Source organism: Schistocerca nitens, chromosome 9 (assembly GCF_023898315.1).
Source record: "Schistocerca nitens isolate TAMUIC-IGC-003100 chromosome 9, iqSchNite1.1, whole genome shotgun sequence".
Lineage (NCBI taxonomy): Eukaryota > Metazoa > Arthropoda > Insecta > Orthoptera > Acrididae > Schistocerca > Schistocerca nitens.
Genome location: NC_064622.1, coordinates 36,715,194 through 36,738,778, shown reverse-complemented (window position 1 = coordinate 36,738,778; position 23,585 = coordinate 36,715,194). Strand labels below are relative to the sequence as shown.

At 43.4% G+C, this 23,585-nt stretch overlaps 1 protein-coding gene across 1 annotated transcript in view; it reads right to left on the bottom strand.

Annotated features, from left to right (window-relative positions):
- The window catches only part of LOC126203553 (loricrin-like), a 131,968-nt gene that overhangs the window by 36,282 nt on the left and 72,101 nt on the right, over nucleotides 1-23,585 (bottom strand). Inside the window, exons 5-7 of the mRNA XM_049937875.1 lie at nucleotides 18,077-18,321; nucleotides 11,722-12,015; nucleotides 2,328-2,506 (exon numbers count right to left, since the gene is read on the bottom strand). Coding sequence (XP_049793832.1) covers nucleotides 2,328-2,506; nucleotides 11,722-12,015; nucleotides 18,077-18,321 — 718 coding nt within the window. The remainder of the gene's footprint in view (nucleotides 1-2,327; nucleotides 2,507-11,721; nucleotides 12,016-18,076; nucleotides 18,322-23,585) is intronic.

Sequence of the window (23,585 nt, the reverse complement as noted above, 5' to 3'; positions counted from 1 at the left end):
AGTACAGAGAGGAAAAACCCTCCTGAAAAGGGAATCATTTGCTGAAAAGTGTAAAGCGAACAGTAAATAAAAGAAAATCGTGACCATCGTGACTGGTAGCAGGAAAGTTATCTGTAAACAAATCCTATCTGGTTTTACCTTTCAATGTTCCTCTTATCGCACCACAAATGTGTTGATAGGGGTTGACTTCCTTATTTATGTCTTCCTCGTTTCCAAAGTCATGTCACATTTTAGATACTGGAAATGGGACACCTGTTCTATTTTTTTGCTATTGATTAATATCTTAGTAATTGCAAGATACTTTCCTAAAAAGACGAATGTTTTTGTTTTCGTCGTTAATATCTTTAGATTATAATTTACGCTTATACTGTTTACTCTGTGCATAGCTATTTGCATTTTGTCTTCACTGTCCTTTATGATTACTTAGTCGTCGGCAAAAAGCATTACAATTAGACGATGGTCCGATCCAACTCTTATACCTTGAGGTATTCTGTCCATCATCCATTCCCTAACCTGGTCCTCGATATAGATCTTATAGCGTAGTCTACAATAACAAACTGTAAAATTTCTGATGTAGAAATGTAGCACGGTACAGTAGAACAATATCATGTTCCTTCTGGATTCTCGACGGACATATATCTGTGCACCAGACGGCCAAAGTGTAATATGTAGACTTTTAAAATTACGTATGTTACTTTTTAAGTAGATATTTATTTTTTCCTTCAACGCCGGAAGGTTTAGTTATACTAACTCATTTGGAATTTTGTTCAAAAATTACACTGCTGGCCATTAAAATTGCTACAACCAAGAAGAATTGCATATGATAAACGGGTATTCATTGGACAAATATATTATACTACAAATGACATGTGATTACATTTTACCGCAATTTGGGTGCATAGATCCTGAGAAATCAGTACCCAGAACAATCACATCTGGCCGTAATAACAGCCTTGATACGCCTGGGCATTGAGTCAAACAGAACTTGGATGGCGTGTACAGGTACAGCTGCCCATGCAACTTCAACACGATACCACAGTTCATCAAGAGTAGTGACTGGCGTATTGTGACGAGCCAGTTGCTCGGCCACCATTGACCAGACGTTTTCAGTTGGTGAGAGATCTGGAGAATGTGCTGGCCAGGGCAGCAGTCGAACATTTTCTGTATCCAGAAAGGCCCATACAGGACCTGCAATATCCGGTCGTGCATTATCCTGCTGAAATGTAGGGTTTCGTAGGGGTCGGACGAAGGGTAGAGCCACGGGTCGTAACACATCTGAAATGTAACGTTCACTGTTCAAAGTGCCGTAAATGCGAACTAGAGGTGGCCGAGACATGTAACCAATAGCACCCCATTCCATCACGCCGGGTGATACGCCAGTATGGCGATGACGAATACACGCTTCCAACGTGCGTTCACCGCGATGTCGCCAAACATGTATGCGACCATTCATGATGCTGTAAACAGAACCTTGATTCATACGAAAAAATCACTTTTTGCCATTCGTGCACCCAGGTTCATCGTTGAGTACACCATCGCAGACGCTCCTGTCTGTGATGCCACGTCAAGGGTAACCGCAGCCATGGTCTCCGAGTTGATAGTCCATGCTGCTGCAAACGTCGTCGAACTGTTCGTGCAGACGGTTGTTGTCTTGCAAATGTCCCCATCTGTTGACTCAGGGGTCGAGACGTGACTGCACTATTCCGTTACAGCCATGCGGATAAGATGCCTGTCATCTCGACTGCTAGTGATATGAGGCTGTTGGAGTCCAGCACGGCGTTCCGTATTACCCTCCTGAACCCACCGATAACTTATTCTGCTAACAGTCTTTGGATCTCGACCAACGCGAGCAGCAAAGTCGTGATACGATAAACCGCAATCGCGATAGGCTACAATCTGACCTTTATCGAAGTCCGAAACGTGATGGTATGCATTTCTCCTCCCTACACGAGGCATCACAACAACGTTTCACCAGGGAACGCCGGTCAACTGCTGTTTGTGTACGACAAATCGGTTGGAAACTTTCCTCATGTGAGCACCTTGTGTGAATGCTCTGAAAAGCTTATCATTTGCATATCACAGCATCTTCTTCCTGCCAGTAAATTTCGCGTCTGTAGCACGTCATCTTCGTAGTGTGGCAATTTTAATGGCCAGTAGTGTATACTAACTCATTTGGAATTTTGTTCAAAAATTATGTGTTATAACCGTACACACTAATTCAACTGCAACGTTTGGTCTGTTCTTGTATCTAGTTAACAGTGTAAATGAAAATAATATATAAATAATAGTCAGATGATTGGGGTACAGAGCGATAGCGTGAGAGATACCTGATCCGGCGCCTGCGCTTCCTCCGGCGCCAGCGCCGCCGCCCCCTGCAGGGGAGCCGAAGCCCCCGAAGATGTCATCGTCAGTTGATGGCCGGTTGGTGGGCCCGGTGGCTGCCGGGGACGTCCCAGCCGTTCCCGTGGGGGACGTCCCCCCTGTTGGACCGCCGCTGGGGTAGCCGCTGCAACACGACACACATCACGCTGCAGAACTCACTCGGGATGACAACAGAGGAACTCCCAGCATTATACAGTGCACCGCTGCACTCTTTTCTTTCGATCGCATTCATAAGTACATTGCAATATCATGATTAAAAAAAAACTGACAGATTAGTGGGAATTAGTGACGTTCGGTGGCAGCAGGAACAAGACTTTTGGTCGGAAGAATACAGGGTTATAAATACAAAATGAAATAGGGGTAATGCAGGAGTAGGTTTAATAATGAATAAAAAAATAGGAGTGCGGGTTAGCTACTGCATACAGCATAGTGAACGCATTATTGTGGCCAAGATAGACACAAAGCCCATGCCTACTACAGGAGTACAAGTTTATATGCCAACTAGCTCTGCAGATGATGAAGAAATTGATGAAATGTATGACGAGATAAAAGAAATTATTCAGGTAGTGAATGGAGACGAAAATTTAATAGTCATGGGTGACTGGAATTCGGTAGTAGGAAAAAGGAGAGAAGGAAACGTAGTAGGTCAATATGGACTGGGGGGAAGAAATGAAAGAGGAAACCGCCTGGTAGAATTTTGCACAGAGCACAACTTAATCATAGCTAACACTTGGTCAAGAATCATAAAAGAAGGTTGTATACATGGAAGAAGCCTGGAGATACTGACAGGTTTCGGATAGATTATATAATGGTAAGACAGAGATTTAGGAACCAGATTTTACATTGTAAGACATTTCCAGGGTCAGATGTGGACACTGACCACAATCTATTGGTTATGAACTGTAGATTAAAACTGAAGAAACTGCAAAAAGGTGGGAATTTAAGGAGATGGGACCTGGATAAACTGAAAGAACCAGAAGTTGTAGAGAGTATCAGGGACAGCATAAGGGAACATTTGACAGGAATGGGGGAATGAATTACAGTAGAAGGAGAATGGGTTGCTCTGAGGGATGAAGCAGTGAAGGCAGCAGAGGATGAAGTAGGTAAAAAGACGAGGGCTAGTAGAAATCCTTGGGTAACAGACGAAATATTGAATTTAATTGATGAAAGGAGAAAATATAAAAACGCAATAAATGAAGCAGGCAAAAGGGAATACAAACGTTACAAAAATGAGATCGACAGGAAGTGCAAAACTGGTAAGCAGGGATAGCTAGAGGACAAATATAAGGATGTAGAGGGTTATCTTATGAGGGGTAAGATAGATACTGCCTACAGGAAAATTAAAGAGACCTTTGGAGAGAAGAGAACCACTTGTATGAATATCAAAAGCTCAGATTGAAACCCAGTTCTAAGCAAAGAAGGGAAAGCAGAAAGGTGGAAGGAGTATATAGATTGACTATACAAGATCGATGTACTTGAGGACAATATTATGGAAATGGAAGAGGATGTAGATGAAGATAAAATGGGAGATACGATACTGCGTGATGAGTTTGACAGAGCACTGAAAGACCTGAGTCGAAACAAGGCCCCGGGAGTAGACAACATTCCATTAGAACAAATGACGGCCTTGGGAGAGCCAGTCCTGACAAAACTCTACAATCTATTGAGCAAGATGTATGAGACAGGCCAAATACCCTCAGACGTCAAGAGGAATATAATAATTCCAATCCTAAAGAAAGCAGGTGTTGGCAGATGTGAACATTACCGAACTATCAGTTTAATAAGTCACAGCAGCAAAATACTAACACGAATTCTGTACAGACGAATGGAAAAATTGGCAGACGTCGACACTAGGGAAGATCAGTTTGGATTCCGTAGAAATATTGGATCACGTGAGGCAATATTGACCTTACGACTTATCTTAGAAGAAAGATTAAGGAAAGCAAAGCTACGTTTCTAGCATTTGTAGACTTAGAGAAAGCTTTTGGCAATGTTGACTGGAATACTGTCTTTCAAATTATAAAGGTGGCATGGGTAAAATACAGGGAGCGAAAGGCTATTTACAGTTTGTACAGAAACCAGATGGCAGTTATAAGAGTCGAGGGGCATGAAAGGGAAACAGTGGTTGGGAAGGGAGTGAGACTGGGTTGTAGCTACAACACGCTCTCCGATTATTATTCAATCCGTATATTGAGCAAGCAGTAAAGGCAACAAAAGAAAAGTTCGGAGTAGGTATTAAAATCCATGGAGAAGAAATAAAAACTTTGAGGTTCGGCGATGACATTGTAATTCTGTCAGAGACAGCAAAGGACTTGGAAGAGCAGTTAAACGGAATGGACCGTGTCTTGATACGAGGTTATAAGATGAACATCAACAAAAGCAAAACGAGGATAATGGAATGTAGTCTAATTAAGTCGGGTGATGCTGAGGGAATTAGAATAGGAAATGAGACACTTAAAGTAGTAAAGGAGTTTTGCTATTTGGGGAGCAAAATAACTGATGATTGTCGAAGTAGAGAAGATATAAAATGTAGACTGCCAACGGCAAGGAAAGCGTTTCTGAAGAAGAGAAATTTGTTAACATCGAGTATAGTTTTAAGTGTCAGGAAGTGACACATGGACGATAAATAGTTTGGACAAGAAGAGAATAGAAGCTTTCGAAATGTGGTGCTACAGAAGGATGCTGAAGATTAGATGGGTAGATCACATAACTAATGAGGAAGTATTGAATAGAATTGAGGAGAAGAGGAGTTTGTGGCATAACAAGAAGAAAGGGCCGGTTGGTAGGACATGTTCTGAGGCAACAAGGAATCACCAATTTAGTATTGTAGGGCAGCGTGGAGGGTAAAAATCATAGAGTGAGACCAAGAGATGAATACACTAATCAGATTCAGAAGGATGTAGGATGCAGTAAGTACTGTGAGATGAAGAAGCTTGCACAGGATAGGGTAGCATGGAGAGCTGCATCAAACCAGTCCTAGGACTGAAGACCACAACAGCAACAAAAACATGATCTGCAGCAGACTGATACTTCAGCTTCATCTGCAGCTTTCCACCTCCAGTGTACTAAGGACTTCTGAGGCCGCACATAGAGCGGTGAGGAGTTTCCACGACCTGAGTTGGAGTACAAGATCTTTATTTATTTGCAATTGTTAATTCTTCGTTAGGAACAGCATCTTTCCTTATAAACTGGCAGAAAATTGTAGACTTTTTCAGTCATAATGAAAGGTGAGGACCATCTTATGATGTCACAGATTTATTGAAAACTCGTTGTGCAAGGAAATCGAGGATAGTTTCCTGTTTTGGTTTTTGAAAAACGTACAAAATTCTGTCCTGTAGGTATTCCTGCAAGCAATGCCAGGTGAGAGGACTGGAAACAAACGGATGATTATAGCAGTTAATTTGTTTCAGTTTCAGGTGTTAGATTATATTCAGTTTTCGTTCCAAGGACCCAGAAAATGATATGAATGTCGTGCGCGTGTAACGTGTCAAAGTATAACGTAAAAACATAAAACAATTGAATGTAACACTTACTACCCTGATCATTTGTCAGGAGATAGTCGAAATAGGTTATTACAATGCAGTAAACTGGAACAGCTAATATTTATTGAATTTACACACTGTCAGAATGAAGCACTGTTATGCACTATTAATAAATTTATCATACACAAAATACCTAGTTTTGACTGTTGTGACCAATTGTTGTCAAATCTAATACATATTCTTACTTAAGCCGGCATAACAGTCACTGTTAAGACATTCATTTATGGAGTAGGAGTTGCCTATCACAAAGTCTTTCAAACTCTGTTTAAACCGTGCTTTGTCTGAAACCAAGTTTTTAATGGTTGCTGTCAATTTATTGAAAATATGTGTTCCTGAATATTGGACCAATTTTTTGGACCAAGGTAAGCGATTTTAGGTCTTTATGTAGATTTTTCTTATTCCTAGTATTGAAACTATGTATTGAGCTATTGGCTGGAAATAGATATGTATTACTTGTGACAAATTGCATTATGGAATAAATAATCTGAGAAGCAGTGGTTAGAATACAAAGTTCCTTGATCAGGTTTCTACAAGATGTTCTTGAATTTACACCACAAATGAATCTTATCACACGCTTTTGCACCCTGAAAGCTTTTGCTCGGTTTGACGAGTTGTCCCAGAATATGATCTCATGTGACATAATAGAATGAAAGTAAGCAAAGTATGCAAGTTTCTTTTTTATATTTATATCTCCTACATCTGACATCATTCCCAGACTTGTTTAGGCACTTAAGTAATTCTGTGGTATGCCCTTCACAACTGCATTTACTATCGAGTAGTAACCCCAGAAATTTAACACTGTTAAAACTGCTTGACACAGCTTAGCTCGTGGATTACTTCTCCTCGGAGTCTCGCGATCGCTACAATTTATCTTCGGTTGACAACCCACTGAGGATGTCTGCCAACAATAAGTGTGGCGTTATTGTCGAGATGTCACCTGGAATTTGTTTAACTCTCATCGTTCGTGGGATTCCCTGAATCGGGCGCATCACACGTGAAACTCTCTTTCTCTTTTACCGTCTCGGGACTGCCGCAGTGTCTGGTGAGGACACAATAGCGGCTGCAGCCAGAGTGCACTATGAAACATAGGGATCTTCACCAAGTTTCGAGAGCTTCATTGAAGTTTTCCAACTGAGAAAATCATCGGCAGTGTAACGTAGGATAAGTTGTTCACTTCCTCATTAAGGGCTGCAGAGACGAAGATGTAGAGTCTTTAAAACTCATGTTGACATAAAAGTACCAGAAGAGAAAGGAAATATTGGTTCATATTAAGAAGAATGTAAGACGGTTTGCAGGTAATGTTCACTGCTCGTAATTTGTACCTTGCTGAAGCACCGTCCCAGGATAAAGAAAATTTAAGAATCGTACAAAATTTTAAATGAACCAGATTGGGAAGGTTTAACACAACTACCAGATATTGTACACGATTCACAGTATGGTACATCCTTCATTCGTAAAATAATCATAGCCAATCGAAAATTTGAATTTTTGCTAGCAAGAAGCCAGTAGTTGCATCAGAAATTCATTCAGTAAGTACGTGTTTGAATAATCTATTAATGATGTCGAGTATTTAATAATGAAAAACAGATCTGTAGCTAATTGTATATTGTATATTTGAATTCATCACTGACATTATTTCCTCTATACTACAATAAAGCATTTCTCAGGATTACTCTTTGAAGACGCAACCCTCACGCCTAAGCATTAGGCAACTACGGCTCTTAGGCGACATGTAAGGTTGCCCGCCTGTCAGGGGCAAAGGTGCAGGTGTCATAGCTACTGGGAAAAAGTAGAGCATAATCAGTAATGAGATAAAACGTTATATGGGATTAGGATTACACAACAAGGCACATCTTAATTCCAAGACATTTTAGACACAACAACAATCAAACATTTGAATGTGAAAGTTTTGAAACCTCAGTAAAGTAACAAGCCTGTTTAATCAATACAACATCAAAGAAGTAGTAATATGGAATGTTGCTTCCGCTGGTTGTTTCCAATAATTGGTATCTCTATGGAGGGATACAATACGTCAGAAAATTACCGTTTCACTGAGAGACGCTATGGGACGACAGACAGTATCAGTGGTGGCTACAGGGACTACAATTAGTCTCCATCCCGTAATGCAGATTTTCACACTCAACACCAGGTCACCCATATTGTACATATCTTTACCTTTGAGAAACTTATGAATCATACACTCCTGATACGGACAAGAATGCTCCCCGAATTAAGTCACACATATGTTCTCTGCTGTTCATCTCTACCTCTCTGCGTGTCGAAATTGTAGCACTAACCACAACCGCAGTCATACACTGTTAGACACACTGTAGTCATACTGCTATTGAGCATCCGACACAGCATTTTCAGTAAACTGGAACCCCTGTGGAAGCTGTATGCTCACGATGATGATACTGGTTTCAGGACACTCAACAGCTCTACTCCCTTGCAGAATATGGACTAAATGCTTCTAGAGAATAATGTCTTTCCTCGCCTTCTTGGGGCTACTGTCCATGGACACACTGTCTAACAATAACAACACAGGCATTGAATGCTTATCAACAAACTCGTATTGAAATCGATAGTAAAAGTTCAACTGTGCAGGTCTACATGCATTCTCAAGCCATTGCTTAAACCAGATTATAATAATTACATAAAAGACGAGTACTAAACAAAACGAAAATTGTTCAAAAATGGTTAAAGATTTTCTGTTGTACGGGTTGTTGGCTAGCCACTAATAAAAACGTAAAACGAACAGTTTTCTTACACATGTAGTTGTGCAGTGAAGGACATGTATTGTCTTAATGTAAAACGAAGCAATAATGGAGGGGGTAAGTAACACGCGTAAAATATCTATGAGTCTCGGTCTGGAACTACCTGTATGAAATGACCACATCTAACAAAAGTTAAAAGGTGTTAGACTGACATTTATTGGAAGAATGTGTGTGTGTGTGTGTGTGTGTGTGTGTGTGTGTGTGTGTGTGTGTGTGTGTGTGTGTGTGTGTGGATGGTGCGAAACACTGTGTAATGGTCGTGAGCGTTAGTTACCTTTGAGATTGGACGTGGTGTGTTGCTGTTAATCAAAAACACCTTTAAGGCGGCGAAGTCGCCACTGTCAGCGCCTCACAGAGTTTGAACGAGGCCGCGTATTAGGGCTACGAGATGCTAGATACTCCTCCTGTAATGCTGCAGATATACTTGGCAAGAATGTAGCCACTGTACAGCGCTGGTCACGAGAATGTAAGGTGGCAAAAAGACTGGGCTTCGAACGGCTGCTTGGGCTACCGAGAGGCAAGACTGTCGTATTCGGTGTGTGGCCCTAGCTCACCGTACTGCATCTACAACAGCAATCTGAATGGCAGTTGGAACCACAGTGATACAATGAACTGTTACTTAAAGGAACGCTTGAGCCGGACGCCATGTAACGTGCATTGCACTGATCCCAAACCGCCACCATTTGCTACTGAATGGGTGTCAAGTGAGGGTTCATTAGAGTGCAGAGTGTAGGTCTGTTCTAGTTTTTAATGATGCATGGTTCAGTCTCAGTACCAGTGATGGCCTTGTGTCGGTTAGAAGGAGGCCAGTTCAGGGCCTGCAACAAACTTGCTTGCGTGTTACACACATTGGACCTGCGTGCAGCAGGAGTTACGGTCTGGGGTGCGATTTGGCATGATAACAGGAACATTCTCGTGCTTATCCCATGCAGCCCGCTGCAAATTTGTACGTTAATCTGCTTAGTCCACGAGCTGCCGTTAATGAACAGGATTCCAGGGGGTGTTTTCCAACATGATAACGCTCGCCCACATGCCACTGTTGTAACGCAACATGCTCTACAGAGTGTCGACATGTTGCCTTGGCCTGCTCGATCACCAGATGTGTCGCCAATCGAGCACATAAGGGACATCATCGGAGATCGGTAACCCAAGCTTCGTCCGCAACTAACATTATTTGTCCCTGTATTGACAGACCAAGTGCAACAGGCATTGAATTACGTCCCACAGACTGACATCCGACATATGTACAACACTATGCATGCTTGAATTCAACATTCTGCAATGACACCGGTTATTAATGTACCAGAATTTCACGCCTAACATTAACCTGTATCTTGCAATATCGATCACTTAAATATGTTACCTAGACCAATGTATTGCCGAACATTCTTTACTCTACATTAATATTTAATTTTTTTGGTGTTACGATTTTTTCCGTCAGCTTATTTATACTACCAGTCATTAAAAGTGCTACACAACGAAGATGACGTGCTACAGACGCGAAATTTACCGGCGGGAAGAAGATGCTGTGATATACAGTTTAGCTTTTCTGAGCATTCACACGAGGTTGGCGCCGGTGGCGACACCTACAACATGCTGACATGAGGAAAGTTTCCAACCGATTTCTCTTACACGAACAGCAGTTGACCGGCGTTGCCTGGTGAAACGTTGTTGTGATGCCTCATGTAAGGAAGAGAAATGCGTACCATCACGTTTCCGACTTTGATAACGGTCGGATTGTAGCCTATCGAGATTCCGGTTTGTCGTATCGCGACATTGCTGTTCCCGTTGGTCGAGATCCAATGACTGTTAGTAGAATATGGCATCGGTGGGTTCAGGAGGGTAATACGGAACGCCTTGCTGGATCCCAACGGCCTCCTATCACTAGCAGTCGAGATGACAGGCATCTTATCCGCATGGCTGTAACGGATCGTGCAGCCACGTCTCGGTCCCTGAGTCAACAGATTGGGACGTTTGCAAGACAACAACAATCTGCACGAACAGTTCGACCACGTTTGCAGCAGCATGGACTATCAGCCCGGAGACCATGGCTGCGGTTACCCTTAACGCTGCATCACAGACAGGAGCGCGTGCGATGGTGTACCCAGCGACGAACCTGGGTGCACGAATCGCAAAACGTCATTTTTTCGGATGAATCCAGGTTCTGTTTACAGCATCATGATGGTCGTATCCGTGTTTGGCGACATCGCGGTGAACGCACATTGGAAGCCATACCGGCGTATCACCCGGCATGATGGTATGGGTTGCCATTGGTTACACGTCTCGGTCACCTCTTGCTCGCATTGACGGAACTTTGAACAGTGGAAGTTACATTTCAGATTTGTTACGACCCGTGGCTCTACCATTCATTCGGTGCCTGCCGAACCCTATATTCCAGCAGGATAATGCACGACCGCATGTTGCAGGTCCTGTGCGGGCCTTCCTGTGTACAGAAAATGTTCGACTGCTGCCCTGGCCAGCACATTCTCCAGGTCTCTCACCAACTTAAAACGTCTGGTCAATGGTGGCCGAGCACTGGCTCGTCACAGTATGCCAGCCACTACTCGTGATGAACTGTGGTATCGTGTTGATGCTGCATGGGCATTTGTACCTGTACACGCCATCCAAGCTCTGTTTGACTCAATACCCAGACGTATCAAGGCCTTTATTATGGCCAGAGGTGGTTGTTCTGGGTACTGATTTCTCAGGATCTATGCACCCAAACTGCGTGAAAATGTAATCACATGTTAGTTCTAGTATAATATAGTTGTCCAATGAATACCCACTTATCATCTGCATTTCTTCTTGATGTAGCAATTTTAATGGCCAGTATTGTAGTATTTGGGCAGCTTAGCCAGGTTTGGTAGTCACTGTACAGCATGGAAGTGCAGGAAAAGACGTTATTGTCATTATTAACTGTTATGTCTGGAGACAGGAGAAGTGTTGAACCAGTGGCAGGATAGAGAAATACGCTGCTCAGAGCTTTAATTAAAGCCGGCTGTACAGGCTTTGGGAGGACGTACCCAAATATGTCCTGATCGGTGTAGCCGCCGCCTCCAGGCGGTGCAGGGGTGTGTGAGCCTGCAGCGGGCAGCAGCGCCGTGGTGGGTCGCTGCGGCCGCGTGTTGAAGATGGACGAGCCGGTCCCCGTGGTGCCGCCCCCGGCGCCGCCCCCAGGGCCCGGGAAGCCGCCAGCGCCCCCTGCTAGACCGGCGCCACCACCACCTCCAGCTGCAGGAAAGGTGGTGCCCGCGCTGGACTCGAACAGGGACCCTGCACCAGCGCCGGGCGTACTCGCCGTAGGCGACGTCGGCCTCCTGCGGAACATAACAAGCTTCACTATTGCTGCCTGCTACACTACTCTGTTCTTACGAATATTTTAAGTATGCTGCCTGTGAAATATGGTGCAACTGAATTACGTTGTAAATCACTTTAGGCAGTGGCCAGTTATTTATGGATTATATTAGAACAAATAAGCCCTCGGTCACAAATATTAAGTAAAAATTGACCAGGTTTCGACGCTACTATGAGCGTCGTCTTCAGAATTAGACTAACTGTTCTAAAACATATTAGGTATATAATACATTAATAAAGTTAAAGTTTGTACCGACTGGAAAAGATGCAGTACTTAAAAGTCACATATTAAAAAAGGATCTAAGCCGGAGAGGCGACGTCATGAATAGTTGTGAGATGGCGAGCGGATAAGGGCTGCTCGTACTGTGAACAAGGGTTGCAACAAAACTGAGGTGCCCACGCCAGAAAGTGTGGGCAAGTAAACATGGTGTTGCTACGAGCGCAATCTAGTAGCCGCAGAAACAACTAGGCTCCTGTAGATTCATGCAGTTTACCGAAATGTTGTTTTCCTGTCACATCTTTGCTGTTTTCTTGTATGTCATAACTAACGTTGTATCTATTTAAAGCAGATAAATATGTAACTTCATCCTATTATTAGTGCTTACGTTATGCCTGAATCAGCTGCATCACAATTTCATGTGTCTAATTTTGAATGTACAGTAGCCTAGTTGTTTCTGCGACTACTAGATGGCGCTCGTAGCAACACCATGTTTACTTGCCCACACTTTCTAACGTGGGCACCTCAGTCTTGTTGCAACCCTTGTTCACAGTACGAGCAGCCCTTATCAGCTCACCATCTCACAACTATTCATGACGTCGCCTCTCCGGCTTAGACCCTTTTTTAATATGTGACTTTTAAGTACTGCATCTTTTCCAGTCGGTACAAACTTTAACTTTATTAATGACAGAAAATCCTAGGAAGTTCTGGTCTTACGTTAAATCAGTAAGTGGCTCGAAACAGCATATCCAGACACTCCGGGATGATGATGGCATTGAAACAGAGGATGACACGCGTAAAGCTGAAATACTAAACACCTTTTTCCAAAGCTGTTTCACAGAGGAAGACCGCACTGCAGTTCCTTCTCTAAATCCTCGCACAAACGAAAAAATGGCTGACATCGAAATAAGTGTCCAAGGAATAGAAAAGCAACTGGAATCACTCAACAGAGGAAAGTCCACTGGACCTGATGGGATACCAATTCGATTCTACACAGAGTACGCGAAAGAACTTGCCCCCCCCCCCCCCTTCTAACAGCCGTGTACCGCAAGTCTCTACAGGAACAGAGGGTTCCAAATGATTGGAAAAGAGCACAGGTAGTCCCAGTCTTCAAGAAGGGTCGTCGAGGAGATGCGCAAAACTATAGACCTATATCTCTGACGTCGATCTGTTGTAGAATTTTAGAACATGTTTTTTGCTCGAGTATCATGTCGTTTTTGGAAACCCAGAATCTACTATGTAGGAATCAACATGGATTCCGGAAACAGCGATCGTGTGAGACCCAACTCGCGTTATTTGTTCATGAGACCCAGAAAATATTAGATACAGGCTCCCAGGTAGATGCTATTTTTCTTGACTTCCGGAAGGCGTTCGATACAGTTCCGCACTGTCGCCTGATAAACGAAGTAAGAGCCTACGGAATATCAGACCAGCTGTGTGGCTGGATTGAAGATTTTTTAGCAAACAGAACACAGCATGTTGTTATCAATGGAGAGACGTCTACAGACGTTAAGGTAACCTCTGGCGTGCCACAGGGGAGTGTTATGGGACCATTGCTTTTCACAATATATATAAATGACCTAGTAGATAGTGTCGGAAGTTCCATGCGGCTTTTCGCGGATGATGCTGTAGTATACAGAGAAGTTGCAGCATTAGAAAATTGTAGCGAAATGCAGGAAGATCTGCAGCGGATAGGCACTTAGTGCAGGGAGTGGCAACTGTCCCTTAACATAGACAAATGTAATGTATTGCGAATACATAGAAAGAAGGATCCTTTATTGTATGATTATATGATAGCGGAACAAACACTGGTAGCAGTTACTTCTGTAAAATATATGGGAGTATGCGTGCGGAACGATTTGAAGTGGAATGATCATATAAAATTAATTGTTGGTAAGGCGGGTACCAGGTTGAGATTCATTGGGAGAGTGCTTAGAAAATGTAGTCTAGCAACAAAGGAGGTGGCTTACAAAACACTCGTTCGACCTATACTTGAGTATTGCTCATCAGTGTGGGATCCGTACCAGATCGGGTTGACGGAGGAGATAGAGAAGATCCAAAGAAGAGCGGCGCGTTTCGTCACAGGGTTATTTGGTAACCGTGATAGCGTTACGGAGATGTTTAATAAACTCAAGTGGCAGACTCTGCAAGAGAGGCGCTCTGCATCGCGGTGTAGCTTGCTCGCCAGGTTTCGAGAGGGTGCGTTTCTGGATGAGGTATCGAGTATATTGCTTCCCCCTACTTATACCTCCCGAGGAGATCACGAATGTAAAATTAGAGAGATTAGAGCGCGCACGGAGGCTTTCAGACAGTCGTTCTTCCCGCGAACCATACGCGACTGGAACAGGAAAGGGAGGTAATGACAGTGGCACGTAAAGTGCCCTCCGCCACACACCGTTGGGTGGCTTGCGGAGTATGAATGTAGATGTAGATGTAGAATGTATTATATACCTAATATGTTGTAGAACAGTTAGTCTAATTCTGAAGACGACGCACATAGTAGCGTCGAAACCTGGTCAATTTTCAAAAAATGGTTCAAATGGCTCTGAGCACTATGGGACTTAACATCTATGGTCATCAGTCCCCTAGAACTTAGAACTACTTAAACCTAACTAACCTAAGGACAGCACACAACACCCAGCCATCAGGAGGCAGAGAAAATCCCTGACCCCTCCGGGAATCGAACCCGGGAACCCGGGCGTGGGAAGCAAGAACGCTACCGCACTTCCACGAGATGCGGGCGGTCAATTTTCATTTAATATTTGTGACCGAGGGCTTACTTTTTCTAATATAATTCTGACACGGTCACTGAACCTTAGCAGCCATGTTCAAAGTTTTATTTGTAGATTGTCCAGCATTTACCGACGATTTAGCAATATTAACTCGTGACATCTCGGCAGCTCTAAACTCAGACTGAACTCCTGAAAGAAACTTCAGAAAAATTCGGTCTCCAAATATCTTTTGAAACAGCAGAACACTTGACGTGAAAGAAATAAGCACCAAAATTCATAGAGACTAAATATGGTAAAATAAAACTAGTTCCACAATTTAAATATATCACTGAGACCATTCAAGAAAATGAATCGAAATGAAGCAAATGAAATTCTTTGCCAAAAGATGGAAACTGCGCATGTAATTGCTCAGCACATGTACAAGACGAAATTTATCTCCAAGTACACAAAATTATAGCAGCTCAGTATAGTAATTAAACCAGATTGCCTCTACATCTTAGGAACACATATTTCAAGTGACCCTCTCAAGTGGCGAAAGTTTAATTATAGCGACGATATATTATGGAAATGAGAGCAAATCACCCAGCTACATATTTGTACCGAATCTAAGAAGGATTTCATCGGGCTCTGGGGGCTTGTTCATTTTAATGATTTCTACAGTTTCTCAACGTCACTGACACTAGTGTTTATGCCATTCATTTGTGCAGTGCTGCAGGAATTAAACTCAGGCCAATACTCCAGGCCGTTGTGAAGAACGTGTCGGAAACCGGGTCCAGAATATCTACTCGTGCTCTGCTACTCTCATGTTCTGTTCCTGTTTATTTCATGAGTATCTAGTCACGCTGCCCCTCGCGACCTTCACATACTACCAGAAGTTGTTCCAGTTTTCTGAAAGTCTTTCGGTTGTATTCTGCCACAGAACGTGCTGGAAGCTTCACATATTTACCTTTTGGTACACCAACACATTTCATTTAGCATCTCTTAATCCACAACCGTATATATAATTGTTTTCACTACTGTGTAGCAGTCGATAGTTCTGTAGACAGTTTTTTTAAATAGACTGTATATGATGGAGTGTACTCCCGTCCCCATTCTTAAACCATTAGCTATCGTCCTAGGTCGTATCATTCCATTCATTCATCAACTATGAAACATGAGTACAAGTTCTACATGTTCCTGCTCAGAACTAAGAGCTCTAAGATCCTCCTTGAGACTGGTCGCAACTGCCATCTATCTTTGTTAACTGGAAGTACACCCTCCTACTTCTTTTTAGTTTCACTTTGTACTTCGGTGATCATTGTTGCTAAGAGTGCCGCATGATCTCTGATATCAGTTTCAACATCACATAATCATAGACGTACGATCTGCTTGTTGCTACTGGATCTAAAATAATTCCGTCTTGATTGGGAATCCAAGCTATGTTTGTGTATACCTTTCTGAGAAAGCATTTAGTATTGTTTCAAAGGATTACTGATCACATTCTTCAGGCACAAAACTGCCAGATTGTTGTTGTATGTTTAGTCTAATCCAATGACGACCTTTTCATTGGGGTACATACCATTTAGGTTTTCTATGAATCTTTTCGTTGTGTTCGGGGGTGAGTCTGGTGGTCCGGAGAGGGAACCAATTATACATTAATGTCTCCTCTTGTTTACTAGTTTACTCCAAACGATTTTGTATGAGTTCATTTTCAAATTCTGCGGATTTAAATTTCATGATCAGATTTTGACGCATCCCAATATCTTCAGAACAACGTTTCGTATACCATTATCTTAGTGTCACATGTTGTTTCAGGAATCTCCAAAATCCCTTTACTTATTGTCATGAGTGTACGACGAACATTTTTAAAACATCTCATCTATACTCAGCAACCAAAATTATCGTCTGTGGCCATATTTACTTCGATTATCACTGTCGCTTGCCGCCTTCCCTGTTCCAGTCCATATTAGCTGGTGAGCCTCCATGTGAGCTCAAACCTCTCTGATTTTCCTTTCACGGACTTGTCGTGAGATACGAGTACAAGGTAGCTATACATAGGTAGATTCTTGCAGAAACGTACGCTCTCGTAAAAACACACATTGATGCTCTGTAGCATCAGCCATTGGAGCCATATGATGATTTCCGTGATGCTTTCGCGCTTACTACTAATTTTGTCCGGTACGGATTCCAGACTGTCGACCATTAAAATGGTTCAAATGGCTCTGAGCACTATGGGACTCAACTGCTGAGGTTATTAGTCCCCTAGAACTTAGAACTAGTTAAACCTAACTAACCTAAGGACATCACAAACATCCATGCCCGAGGCAGGATTCGAACCTGCGACCGTAGCGGTCTTGCGGTTCCAGACTGCAGCGCCTTTAACCGCACGGCCTGTCGACCATTGTTCAAGCATTAGCCGAACGAGGATTTTGTAATCAACCTACTTTCTCAGTAGATTACAGTTCCTTACACGAGGCATCACAACAACGTTTCACCAGGCAACGCCGGTCAACTGTTGTTTGTGTATGAGAAATCGGTTGGAAACTTTCCGCATGCCAGCACGTTGTAGGTGTCGCCTCCGGCGCCAACCTAGTGTGTATGCTCTGAAAAGCTAATCATTTGCATATTACAGCATATTCTTCGTGTCGGTTAAATTTCACTTCTGTAGCATGTCATCTTCGTGCTGTAGCAATTTTAATGGGCAGTAATGTTGTTCCGGAGCACATACGTCATGGCCACTGTCCCTGTAGTAGACACAGTCTGGGTAGGAGTAATGCTTGTACTCCAGTTGTCCAGTACTGTAAGCGTCAGTAGCACAGAGTGCTGGAGCACGTTGCACGTAACACGCGTCTGCAATACACCAAATGTGGGTACCCCCATCCCTCCACAGTCAGACAGTAGGAGAGATTGTTGTGGCACTTACGTCACGTACACACGGCACACAATGTATGGGTAGTAGAGAGTCGTGCAACATGTGCGTCAAATACATCGCCCCTCGTGTAAACACAGTGTATGTATTAGGCAGTGCCGGAACCCCCTCCGTCCAGTAGTCTAAGCGTCAGTAGGAGTGTGTCGTGGGGCACGTACGTCACGTACCCCGTGCCCCCGGTGGCGGCAGTACTGAGTCCCTCGAAGCCGCCACCCCCGCCTCCGCCCCCGCCGAGGCCTCCTGCGCCGGTGCCGATGGTGTTCGTGGGCGGCAGGTAGGGCACTGGGCCCTTGCGCATGCTGACCACCTTGTAGCCGATGTTGGGCCCAGCGATGTACTCCGTGGTGCGCTGCACGCCCTTGTCGTCCAAGTACGTGTACGATCCGCGCACAACGCCAGAGCGGTCGCTCGCCTACAACACACAAAACACACACTGACGTAATGCGCGCAACATGTAAGGTAGGTGGGGGCAATGCCCCGCATGGCGTAAAAGCCAGCACCGAGGTTTTCAACTGGCTACCATCGATTCTAAAGTTGACGACCAGGCGACTTGTTTGTCTTCTTGTAACTTTCCGTCCCATGACACTTCTGCCAGGCATGTCAATCCAGAGGTGAGAAAATGTGGTAAGTCTGTTATTCACCACTTACATGCCACTTTTCTGATGTATTACTCAAAAATTGGATAATTCAAGGTTTTAAAAGAAGAAACAACGAGTCACTCGATGACACTATGGCATTTAGGCTTCACTTTCGCGTCGAAATAATCATTATAGTTAATCCCAAAAATCAACAATGGTGCATTTCTCGTAAAATAGCGGCATAGGAAAAGAAAAACTTGGTACTGAGAAGTAAAGACGTGCAAAAGAAAGAAAAGAGCATGCAATAGAAACAAAACGATGTAAGATAGAGTCTACTACATCAATGTCAACGAAAAGGAAAAAAAAGCACATCACAGAGCCAGTTGACTCTTCTTCAGAGTCAGATTCAGACTTCTCACATCATGATGTAGCTAAGGTATACATGAGTACTTCCTCTTTCGCGAAGAAGTATCCGAAGAAGAAGGAGAAGAAGAAAAACAAGAAGAAAATAACAGCCTCGGATTTCAAGAAAAATCAGAGTTCTTAACAAAGTAGATTGTTTACTAGGTACCTAATTATTTTGCCTTGGTAACTGAACTCTTTCACGTTACCCTACTAATCCTCCTTTCGTTAGGAGAAGAGTACTACTTTTTGTAAAAAAATCCAAGCTTTATGATCAATTTACGATACATTTCAGTTTATATTGCTTTGGGTAAATTGGCTACAATACAAAAATGTTACAAGGGGTTATTTTAGATCTTTTTATTACGCCGTCAAGCCATATTTACCAATGTTTACCGCAAATGCGTCAAAGAACCACTCTGCGGGTCTTTTCCCCATTTTGTGGGGTAAAATCCCACAATTTGTATTCTAACTAAATCGTAAATTTCTCTGTAATTAATAATTAGGAAGATATGATGTTGGAAGGGTTACAGGTAACAACCAAAGTTATGATTTTAATTTGATATCGCAAGAAAATCTACCTTCCACTGACCGCAATATTAGAAAAACTGAAAATCGTTGGGATTTACCCTTACTTACACTACATTGTACAGTACTTGTAGCTATCATTAATCTCTGGTTTTAAGTGCTCTCTTCCGCGCTGTCTGTCATTGATTGATAAAAATTTTCTTACATATGCAGTAGTAACCGGCACTACTGCGCAGTTTCGACTGTATAGTAATTTTCAAGTGAATTTAGTGTAGACTTTCAAATGAAGACACTTCGTCATCTGACCACTTGTCCACGTCTCTGAGGGTAATGCCCAGCATTCGCCTCTCCAATGCTTTTTGGGCCCTCCGTTATTTACGAGTGTCATTGTTTCCAGACTGTAAGTTATTAACGGTACGACAGATGCATTGTACTCATTGGAGCATCCTTGGTGGTCAGGATGGCTTCAGCGTGTTCGTTGCAACAAAAATTCAAATAAACTTCTCCTTCTCCATGGCAACGCAAAACCTGTGACACGTCTGCGCACTTGAGGGGAGCTCACAAACTTCATTGGACTGTTCTTCCCCATCTACCCTATAGCCAGATCTTGCACCCTCCGACTTCCATCTTTTTGACCCAATGAAGGATGAACTCCACGTGAAGCAGAAGATTGATGATGGGGAGGTTATTGATGCAGCAAGACGTTGGCTCTGCCGCCGAGCAGTAGAGTGCTACCATGCGGGCATATGGGTCCTCCTGGTCAGGTGGCATAAGGCCGTTGCATTGATCGGAAACTATGCGGAAAAACAGTACTTTGTAGTCAGGTGTACTGAAATTCTGAATAAAACCAAACTGCTTTCAGAAAAAAACTGTTACATTATTTATTAAACACCCCTCTTACGTAGGAGTAGCACTTTGCGGGGATATGAGATCATAACGATCACGGAGGCTTCGTCAGTTGCAAGTAAAGCAGGTTCCAGATGTAGAACACTGGAGTAAAAGCAATACCCACATAGGTCTCTTGCGACCCATCTTAGAAGGTACCTGAAATGTGTGAATCCTGTAGGTCTAACAGGGGATACTGGAAGTATAGAAATATGGTCAGTACGAATGGTGACAGGTTTTTTTGAGAAATGGGACGGCGTCAGGAGATGGAGAAAGAACTGGACTGACACACGAAGCAAACTTTCCCGTGAAGTTTCAAGAACCAGCTTTAACTGATAAACCTAGGTATATACTACTAGCACCGCTGCCATAGGGGTCGCGAAGGGAACATTACACAAGCTGCACGGAGCAAAGTGACATTTGAGCAAGCATTCTTTCCGTGATCCATACATAAATGGAACTGGAGGAAATCCTAGTAAGGGGTAAATGGGAAGTGCCCCCTGCCATGCACTTCACAGTGATTTGCTGACCATTGATGTAGACGTAGATGCAGAGCCAATAAGCCAATTACCTCGTGCGTGATTACATTCTTTTTAGGATGACCAATATGAGTCTAGATTTTGTATTCCGGATCGTTAGATTCAGGTGGTCGTTCCACCTTAAAATGCTGCGGATAGATATTGGATGGTTCAAATGGATCTGAGCACTATGGGACTCAACATCTGTGGTCATAAGTCCCCTAGATCTTAGAACTACTTAAACCTAACTAACCTAAGGACATCACACACCTCCATGCCCGAGGCAGGATTCGAACCTGCGACCGTAGCGGTCGCGCGGTTCCAGACTGAAGCGCCTAGAACTGCTCGGCCAACCCGGCCGGCCGATACATATTGCTAGATACGTGAAGGCTGGGTCTGATCTCCGTGATTTATCGCCGATAGTTTAATCAACTCATATCTGATCTTTACATCCATACAACAGAATAATATTTCCTTAAGTTTCTACTTCGGCTCACAATCTTTGCACCAAGCATATACAAGTCTCAATGTATTTGGTAATAGATTTGCAACGATACTGCCTCCCTGTACGAAACTGCTTCGCCTGTGAGTAGTTTCATAGCACTGAATATATCATTATCCGTGTCATTTATGTAGGGTGGACCAAATAAAACTCGCACTACAAATTTTTCCACAGCTTAAGATAGGCAACCCAACTTACAACATGCACACCCGTGACGGATAATACACGTGGGCTATTTGGAAAGTAAGTTCCTATCTATCGCAAAATGGAAACCATTGCGAAAATCAAAACTGTTTTATTTGCAATAGTTAGCTACACCTTACAGCTACTTGTCTACATAATCGCCGCTCCCGCTCCGACCTAGATATTTGTCGTAGCGTTGTACCAACTTTCCAATTCCCTCGTCATAGAAGGTAGCAGCCAGTGCTTTCCGCCAATTCTCTGCGCTCGCGTACAGCTCGTTGTCTGTGCCAAAATGTTGTCTTCATAGCCAGTGTTTCGTGTCAGCAGAGATGAAACTCAGGAAGAGACAATTATGGGTGGTCAAACACCTCCCATCGAAAACGCTGGAGGAGCATCTTCACTGCCCCTGCACAGTGCGGCCGAGAATTTTCATGAAAAATGAAACGTGCGACAGTTATTATGCGGGCTGCATGATATCAGGCGAAATGGTCACCAGGCCCTCGTACTTGGCGGGAGATGTGGTGTCACAGCCAGACACCACACGTGCTAGGTGGTAGCTTAAATCGGCCGCGGTCCTGTAGTACATGTCGGACCCGCGTGTCGCCACCGTGTGATCGCAAACTTAGCGCCACCACAAGGCAGGTCTCGAGAGACTGACTCGAACTCAGCCCAGTTGTACGGACGACAGAGCTAGCGACTAGACGTACGAAGCCTTTCTCTCTCATTAGCCGAGAGACAGAATAGCCTTCAGCTAAGTTAATGGCTACGAACTAACAAGGCGCCATTAGCCTTACAGTGATTGTAATTAGAGTCTCACTTGTGTTCACCATAGAGATGTACAAGAAGAAATTAAAGATAAGTATATGAGAAACTCCGTTCTTTTCTTCATAGCATTAATTACGTATCCTGTTCCAGTACTTCACGCCCGTCTGCGTTAGTCTCGCGTGCCTTTTTAAGCCACCTCTATTTACAAGGTGTTGGCCCAGCTGCCGACACATCAGGAGACACTATTTTCTAGGCGTCTCTGCGTGTTCACTGAGCGCTCAGAGCTGAAAAGAGCGACATGCCGCGATCGATGGGCATAGTAGAAACACTACGCAACACATCTGTGCAAAACTTCACCGTATTTTCATATTGTTTTCCATTTCGCGACCTATCGGAACTCACTTTCTGAGTAGCCGTCGTATGTTTGGTTACCTGTCTTAAGGTGCATGAAACACTGTTCTGGGCAATTGTTCTGCCCACCCTGTACATATCGTGAATAGTAGCGGTCATGTCACACAACTTCGAAGTATGAGGCACGCCACCTGCTACATCTACATCTATCCTCCTGAAAATTTCGAGACTGTCCTTCTCTAATGTGTATCTAGCTCCTAAAAATCGTTCAAATGGCTCTGAGCACTATGGGAATTAACTTCTGAGGTCATCAGTCCCCTAGAACATGTTGTTGTTGTTGTTGTGGTCTTCAGTCCTGGGACTGGTTTGATGCAGCTCTCCATGCTACTCTATCCTGTGCAAGCTTCTTCATCTCCCAGTACCTACTGCAACCCACATCCTTCTGAATCTGCTTAGTGTATTCATCTCTTGGTCTCCCTCTACGATTTTTGCCCTCCACGCTGCCCTCCAATGCTAAATTTGTGATCCCTTGATGCCTCAAAACATGTCCTACCAACCGATCCCTTCTTCTAGTCAAGTTGTGCCACAAACTTCTCTTCTCCCCAATCCTATTCAATACCTCCTCATTAGTTACGTGATCTACCCACCTTATCTTCAGCATTCTTCTGTAGCACCACATTTCGAAAGCTTCTATTCTCTTCTTGTCCAAACTGGTTATCGTCCATGTTTCACTTCCATACATGGCTACACTCCATACAAATACTTTCAGAAACGCCTTCCTGACACTTAAATCTATACTCGATGTTAACAAATTTCTCTTCTGCAGAAACGATTTCCTTGCCATTGCCAGTCTACATTTTATATCCTCTCTACTTCGACCATCATCCGTTATTTTACTCCCTAAATAGCAAAACTCCTTTACTACTTTAAGTGTCTCATTTCCTAATCTAATCCACTTAGCATC